We start from the raw sequence: 8,755 nt of genomic DNA, 5'->3' as shown, positions 1-8,755 counted from the left end.
CATCACTAAGAATGAGTATTAAGAAGCGTATTCAAAGAGCATTCCAGACCTAGTACCAATAATAACTTTAAAGAATGTTTAAACCATGATTAATCTTGTCTCAAAGCTCAATAATCTCTTTCCAATGTGGTAATTTGATGAGGTCTCAAAAGAGTATACAGGGCTATTCTACGCAGTATGCAAAACCCCAAAGATTTGTGACATAACACTTCTACTTACTGTTGTGCCTGATAGATATCGACACACTCCTAAAACCCTTCAAATCCTATTAAGGATAATCTGAAAGACAAAATCTAACAACTGCAATGCAAATAATCTTTATTCGATCTATTTTATGAAAAAAAAAAAAAAAAAACAATAACCTTCTCCTCCTGCTCCTTCTAATCTATATCATGAAGGGAAGGTCGAGATTCTTGAGTCCCTCGCCGACGTAGATGTAGCCGTGCTGCGCGGTCTCCGGCACGTGGAAGAAGGTGAGGCCCAACCAGAGCATACTGCGGAGAACAAACACCCTGCTGCCCTCCTCCTGCTGCATGCTCCAGGACCCTGCTCACACACACACACACACACACACACACATTTTAATACTTTATTTGGTTCCACAAATTATATTACATAAACAGGGAATCAAATGTATCGGGGCCAAGCAGCACTGAACACTTAAGGGTACACATAGCACCTCCTTTTCCACGTGGCTAAGCTGCCAATAATAGCTGAGACAGAGCAATATTTGGCAATTTGTTTGGCTTTTCTTTTAGACATTGCAGCAATTCTCAGACCGGTCATGGTGGATTTGTGTACATGGCCAAGACTTCCGAACACAAGTACACCATATCTACACCTATACCCAAGGTCAGTCATCACACTGAGCAGTGGTTGGTATTTGATATACTTGTCCCGGAAGGCCTGGTCCATGTACAGGTCAAAGGTACAGCCTACTTCTATGACCAGCACCTCTCCGTGGCTGGTGTCAACAAAAACAACGTCCGGTGTATTGGGTATGTTAGCAAAAACATCGTTGGTAAGGCCAAACCACTCTGGTTTCACTCTGGCATGTTTGTACATTGTTGCACTAGATGGTGATATGTTCCGTACCGCATCAGATACAATGTCCACAATACGGTCATGACGAGCGATGTACAGGTGTTTGTATGCATTACATCCATTTGTTATGTGTGCAATGGATTCTAGGTGTTGTGAATCCTGATGGTTTAAACAGAATGGACTGTGAGTTTGAGGATACCAAGTGGACAGATTGTATTGGGTGGGTAATACCTGCAGTCTTGCTTTGATGGTAAATTTTAAAACATCCTCACCAACAGCGGCGTTCTTATACACTGAGTGTGAGACTGAGTGGTCAGCAAACTCCAAACAAGCTAGTTTGCCCTGTAGTCTGAGTCCACACCAGTGCTGCCTGATCTCAGACTGCTTCATGCTAAGCAGAACCATCCTTGCAGAGTCTCTGTGCAGTTCGACAGTCTCTTCCTGCGGTGTTGTGATGTTGGCCTTCACAACCACACAGGGGTCTGTGATAAGTTCATCAGAGACAGGGACTTCATTCTGTGTGTTGGTGGGTCTTGTCCATTTCAGCTGAACTCCAGTCTGGTTGCAGAGGTCATTGAGATCTGGCCAGTCAGACCAGACCCCGAAGCCCTTGGCCCGAGAGTCCAGTTTCCCAGAGTCTTTCTTCCTGAAGCCGAGGAAGTTATTCTGGTCTGCGGTGGCCAGGGGGATCTTCCTTCTGCGTAGATCCAGCAGGAGAGAGGCCCTGGCCATTTCTCTGACGGTGACATCATCATTGTTAAGCATTTGGAGCAGGTGGGCTAGCCTGGTGGCGATGTAGGTCCACTCGACATTGGGGACTCCCAGCCCTCCCTCTCCACATGGGAGAAAGATCATGCCCCGTGTGGAGTGTGTGTTGAGGCCTACCCACTTTCTGACCAGCTGAACAGTTTTGTTTGTCATTTCTCTCAGTGCCTTGAGAGGGATGTGTACATTGGCAAAAAGGTGTTGGATTTTAGCCAGAGCCACCTCTCTCACAGCCTGGAACTTCATGATGACGGGGAGGGGGGACAGGTCAATCAGGTGTAGACGATGGAGAAACTCTGTAGTGAGCTCCTCGACCTGCTCCCCCCACTCTCCAGCGATGTTAAACCTGTGGCCAAGGTATGGGTAGGTCTCATTACGGGAATACACCTTGATGGGTTGGCCCATTACAAGAAAGGAGGGGGGCTTGTCGTTCTTGGCCTTATACCAGCGGTTGCCTCCACTGCGGCGCTCATGGAGTACGGCGCACTTGGCTTGCTTCACCTCCAGCCCTGACCACTGGAGGAACTCATCAGTGCGTGCCAGCATGTTAATGATGACATCTTCCTGTCGTGATGACACCTGCACGTCGTCCGCGTATCCCTGAACAGGATTTGGGGATCGGACATGCAGAGGAGCGCACTGGTAAATCCACTTCATCCACTGGTTGAGTGCTAGGATGAAGTTCACGGCACTCCAGGGACAGCCAGTTTTTATTCCCACCTTCAGTGCAATCGGCTCTGTGAGCTGCTGCCCACAGATAACTTGGATAAATGAACCTTGGTATACACTGGATACAATATTCACAAAAGGCTGAGGCAGGTGTATTTCCTCTAATGTTTTTAACATCACCTCATGGGAGAGTGTACCAAATGCGTCTCTAAAGTCCAAAAACACTGTGTAGAATTTGGATGATTCATGTTTGAAATCGTCTATTCCGGTTTTTAAGCAAAACACATGTTCGTTCATTCCCTGTCTGTTGATATACGCTTTCTGATGGGGGGAGAGAATCCCTGTGTCCACCAGCCAGGGTAAGATGCGGGTGAGTAGGCACTTCATAAAAACTTTATATATAGTGGGCAATAGTGAAATGTCACGCCAAGTGGAAGGATCATCTGGGATATTTTCCTTTTTTGGTATTCTATGGATGAGGGCCCCTTTCCATGAATCAGGCACCTTCTCATTGATCAGGCAGGCATTGAAGATATGTGTGAGTGTCTGTGTTGAGGTGGGCCTGGTAGCTCTCAACGTCTCATAGATGACCCTATCAGATCCGCTAGCCTTGTTATTGGGAAGAGAAGTCAGAACTGCATCCACTTCTTCTGTTGTAAAATCATGGGTGTCTGGGAAATAGCCTGGCTCTATTTTGTCAATGGAATTGCACCAAGGGGGCGTGGCCAGGGGAGTGACAGCGCTTGGTGCAGTTTGACATTTGGCTTTATAGTAGTTATACACATTGGTTGTATCACTAACAGTGGGGGGGGTTTCGGGAAAACAGCTATTATTCAAAATGATATTGATTGCCTTTGACTCCGATGTTGCCAGAGGAATGCCAGCTTGGTCATGGAAACTTTTCTTTTCTGCCGATGTGTCTCTGTCCCAGAGGCGCGCAACGCTGGTTGTATTCTCTCACGGATGAAGCAGAGCTGCGTTTCTATCCAGTGTGTCAGAGAGTCAGGTGTTAGGTCCACTGGGAAATCGGCAGAGAGAGGGAATTTCTTCAGGATTCTAGCGACATACTTTAGAAGCTGGAATCCGTACGGACGCGCGTTTAACCGTCTGTAGTGTGGTAGTGAAAGGGTCAACCTTCTGTAGTGTGGTCGTGAAAGGGTTAACACTTTGTCATGTGGTTGTGAAAGGGTTAACCCTTTGTCGCGTGGCAGTGACGGGGTTAACCTTCTGTATTGTCGCAGTGAGGGTTGACCCTTTGGTAGTGTGGTAGCCACCCCAGTCTAGTGTAGGAGCTATTAATTATGTCTGATTATAAATGCGTAGACTCTTATCAAGTTTACCACTGGGTGGCCGTTTAGATTAATCTGGTAGGTAGGGGTCCTGGGGGGGGGGGGGGGGGGGAGAGCGAGCAAGAGCATAGGTATTGTATTGCATTTATTATGGGTAAATCTTTTAATTTACATTTATTTTGATTTAAGTACTGGACTGTCATTAATTTCATTATTGTGTCAATCATAGTCCTGTGATTTATTGTGGATTTCCATTGTTTATGTATTGTGTCTGGTTTTATGTAAAAAAGGGGGAAAATAAAATAAAAAATAAAAAAAAAAGATTAATCTGGTAGGTGAAATCTATATATGGGCACAAGTGCAACAGGTCTAGTAGTGATGAATGGGTTATGGGGGAGATGTCATGGTTTTTACCTCTTGCACACAAGGGAGCCAGGCCAGCCATCATATTACCACGTGTTTTGTTTGCAATATACGTTTATCAGTATTATTCAACAAAGTAACTTTGCTGGAAGCTGGTTATCTTCATTAAAAGGAGAACCTCACCCAACAGTGAATACCGCCTGGACCTCTACTTGTTGAAGTGCGTCAAGAACAAGGTCCTCTCCCACCAAGCCAGGTGGCCAATTGCTTGGTTAGGATAGTCACTAGTGTTGGGGTGTAAAGTACTTGAGTAATTGTACTTCATTACAATACTTAAGTACTGTTTTGGGGGATTTGTACTTTACTCAAGTATTATTAGGTTTGTATACTTGTACTTTTACCCAATTACATTTCAGAGAAAAGAAAACGTACTTTTTACTCCTTACATTTAAATGCAGACCTACAAAGTACAAATCTCGCAGGTCCAACCATTTTAATTAGTATATTTGTTTCTCTGGCCGAACTAACGTTAACGTTATTACACTTTGAGTGCCAGGGACGCGATTTGTCGTTAGTTCATGCCGCCAGTTGAGTGCCACCAACGACATAGAGCGTTTGTTTGTCGTATTTTTTTTTATTAGCGATTTGAATTCATATTTCATCAATCGAGCCTCACGCTAGTGGCAGACTCTCTCTGAGCTCAATTGGGAAAATACCGCCCCCTACCGTCTCTCCCTGTGTAACTGCACCCCATTGGTTTAGACTGATGGGGGAGGCGGTCCAGCCTCCTCATGTTACTCTCCGGCGAGGCATCTGAAGAGATCCAAGTTGATCGCCGACCCTCAGAACAGCGTGGATTATGTATTTCCAGTACCCAACGGCCAACGCTGAATCAATAAACGCGATCAATATTTGGAATGGCGATCAGGAATTGGAATAATCTTTTTGGAGAACATCTGATATGAGGTAAGCAATTTATTTGACCAGTCTTGGGGTAATCGGATCTATTTTGACCTATATATCAGCATGTGCCCCATGTGTGTGTGTGTGTGTGTGTGTGCGCGCTGATCAGGAAATGAGAGAATATATTTTTCAGATCGCTTATATAGCGTGCATAAGTACACATATACTATCGATAATCTAGCGTTTATTTGAAAACGATTCATAAATAGGCCGAAAAATGACAAGGTTTTTTGTGTATGCCAGAATATTCCAGTAAATGCCGTTTATCACGGAATCTATATATTTTCCTGAAAAACGAGGGTTCAAAATGCTATAACACGGAAATGAATAGGCCGGCTAGGTGGTGCAGTGGGCAAGGCGCTCACCACCAATGCAGGAGACACTGGGTTCAAGCCCAGCTCTCCGCATTGCTATCAGCTTGGCTGGTCGTTCATACTAATACAATTGGCAGTATTAGGGGGTGGGAAGCTGATGGGTGGGGATCAGACATTGTGGACAGCGACTCCTACAGGTCGGTTGGTGCGCCTGCGCAGCAGAATCAGGAAGCGACGGGGGCGGCGTGTCCCTCCCACGCAGACCCCCGCCGCTGAGAGATCGCGCTGTGCAGGTGAAAAGATGCGACGGCTGCTTCCTCGAGTACCGGAGGGGACACGTGTATGTAAGGCTTCGTCCACATTGCAGCCGGCTTGTGGGAGGCATGGCCTAACAACGTTCGAGACAGGGGAGGGGAGAATTGGACGATACGAAATTGGGATGGAAGAAAAATATAAAAATGGGAGAAAAAATTGATAAAAAAAAAAAAAGAAATGAACCGATTAAAAGACAATCCATCTCGACAATGTTGACTGCAAACAAGTCATTGATAAACGACGGGCAGATTAGACACATAGCCATAATTTAAGACAGAGATTATGTGTTTAGAGCGCTATCATTGAAGTGGGTGGTGGCATCCAACGATAAATAGTGCACGCCACGCTGGCAATCAAAGTGTTAATCTTAATATTCCATATATATATGGAATAACGTTCTAATTACATTTTCCTGAAGTCATTTAGAAATTTCAGAAACCGTGCTGCAGATAAAACAGGTACTTTTAGGAAAAGTCATTGAGTGACAGAGCTGGAGCTCGACCGAGTGACGAGGATACATTTATTGAAAATGCCTAGGGGTCATTTGACCCCTTGTCGGCTGTGCTAGTGTTAAAAACAGCCAATCAAATCCCGATCAATGGAAAATTAACCCGCCCATACTCATGCTGATTGGTCCTTGTGCAAGACTAGAAAGCGGGGATCTTTGATTAAACACCTGCTATCAGAAGAATACGAGTGACAAGCTACAGAAGATGACTACAAACGATAGTACGAGTGATGAAGAGGACGAAACGGAACATTTCATCGCCCCGGAATGAAAAAAAGTGTTGACTTTTACTTTTTAGTACATTTAAAAGTAGAAACTTTTTTACTTTTACTCAAGTGTGTTTTTAGCCAGATACTCTGACTTTTACTTGAGTACGATTTTGAGACGGTACCCATACTTTCACTTAAGTATAATTTCTGGGTACTTTTTACACCCCTGGGCCCTCATTTATCAATTTTTCTCAGAAAGTATTCTATTTTCATACGTAAGCACAGAATTTAGAATGTGTGCACGCACAAAAAAAATGGGATTTATCACACGTGCGTACACAGCATGGGCGGAGTTTATGGGGGTGCAGGGGGTGCATTGCAAGATCAAGATTATTTTTATTTTAATAAAATTATAATAATTGTGAGAAACAAATCTGAATTCTATTATGTTTTGTTTTACAATACATTAATTTTATAGTAGTAATCATGTCACATTATAAGGCGAACCTTCTGTAGTGTGGCAGTGAAAGGGTTAACGCGCGGCCAAGCACCAAGCAGCAGCAGCAGAATGCCCCGCACGATAGATTGTAACACTTGTACAAAGCCACTTATTCTGAGATGATAATTAATGTATCTGGATAACCAATGCATGGATTTTGTCGAGGCAGGTAGCGTTATTTCGGGAAAATTGATATCTATAGTCTGGTATATTTTTCGTCCACGAAAAATGGAGGCTGTAATAATTATTATTGCTCGAGACCGAGAGTCTCTATGAATAATAATAATTAGAGCCTCCATTTTTCAAGTCAGTTAAAAATGATCCCCCGTAGTGCTGTGTGTGTGAGTGTGTGTGTGTGCTGCTGTACTGCCTAAATAAAATAAAAAATTAGGGGTTAGGGCATTGTAAAAACGCTAAAATAATAAAATAAAGGTCAAAAAAATCGTTCGCCACGCAGTCGCACCTCCTGGCATGAAGTTCAAACTACGCCTATGGTACACAGGTCCTACGCACACCTGTCTTGATAAATATGACTGATCCTACGTTTGAGCTCGTGCACTGTTTTAAGTATTTGCACCCCCATGAAATGTGGAAAAATGGACTAAGCCGAGGGAAGCGTGTTATGTGACAGGCTGACAGACGTGTACACGTACGGTGATGTCGGATATGATATCTATTAACCATTGCTGCCTGGGCAGCGCAAACACTAATAAAGACCGTGCTGGAATATGACTGCCTTTTCCCGTTTTGTTTGATTAATACCCAGGGATTAAAGTTCTCCTCAATTTTATTCCAAATTGCGACGGATTTTCCGTAAATTTTCTACCTGCTGCATATGATTTCTAGAGGCATACAATCTATTTTGATGTCAGTATTGGGTAGCCTATATTATACGAGAGCATATACAAGAACAATGAATCTCACTGCCATGTATGATGTAGCCTATAGTATACGCCATGTGTAGCCTGCCTATGTGATCAATACAAACATGAACTTGAATTCCATCATGTTTGTGTGCGGGAGCTCACAAGGCTGTTGTCAGAATGGGTGGTACAGTAATAACAGTCTACAATATCACGATGGACCAGCCTATGTTCTATTATGACATGATCTGTGACGACAAATGTTCTAGAATGTTTGATTATGAGTCATTATCATTACATGTATATGTACATACATACCAACTGTTTCGCCTGTTTTATAGCAACACTACTATCACCCACATCTAAGAAGGGAGATCGCCCCTTGAACGGCCCTTCTAAGGTTTCTCCCCTCCACATTGCCTGTGGTGCTTTTTTCCTATTGCTAGGTTTTTAGTGAGTTTTTCCTTACCTTCGTGTGGGGTATGTCTGGGAGTGTTGCATTTATTTATTTTACATTTTATTTTGGATTTCATGATGTTTTTTGTTTTGTTCTTGATTTATTGTGATGTTTCTTCTTGACTTGTTTAAAGAAGACGTGTCCGGCCCATGGGGACATTAACGTGTGTTGTCTGGCCTTAAAGAAGACGTGTCCGGCCCATGGGAACATTAACGTGTGTTGTCGGGCCTTAACACTTTGAATGCCCAGCAGGGGGCGCTCATTTAGTGCTTGAATGCCCACATCCACTCCAATGTTAACGTTAATATCGCCTAATCTATGTTTTAAATTATGGCTATGTGTCTAATCTGCCCGTCGCATTATCAATGACTTATTTCCAGTCAACATTGTAGAAGCAGATTGTTTTTTTATCGGTTCATTTCCATTTCATAGCATTTAGAAAACCCCTCGTTTTCACGGAGAAGAAAGAGGATTCCATGATAATCGCCCCGTACTGT

At 43.6% G+C, this 8,755-nt stretch overlaps 1 protein-coding gene across 1 annotated transcript in view; it reads right to left on the bottom strand.

The window, feature by feature from the left end:
• Positions 1-385: 385 nt before the first annotated feature.
• The window catches only part of LOC311248727 (radial spoke head protein 9 homolog), a gene marked incomplete at both ends in the record, with an annotated part of 14,778 nt that continues 6,408 nt past the window's right edge, over positions 386-8,755 (bottom strand). The window contains 2 exons of the mRNA XM_084338039.1: positions 386-546; positions 2,187-2,409. Of these exons, the coding sequence (XP_084194165.1) occupies positions 386-546; positions 2,187-2,409 (384 nt within the window). The remainder of the gene's footprint in view (positions 547-2,186; positions 2,410-8,755) is intronic.

This window comes from Notolepis coatsorum (assembly GCF_963971535.1).
Source record: "Notolepis coatsorum genome assembly, chromosome: 1".
Classification (NCBI taxonomy): Eukaryota; Metazoa; Chordata; class Actinopteri; order Aulopiformes; family Paralepididae; genus Notolepis; species Notolepis coatsorum.
Note: the sequence above shows the minus strand (reverse complement) of the source record. Positions and strands in the feature narration are given on the sequence as shown.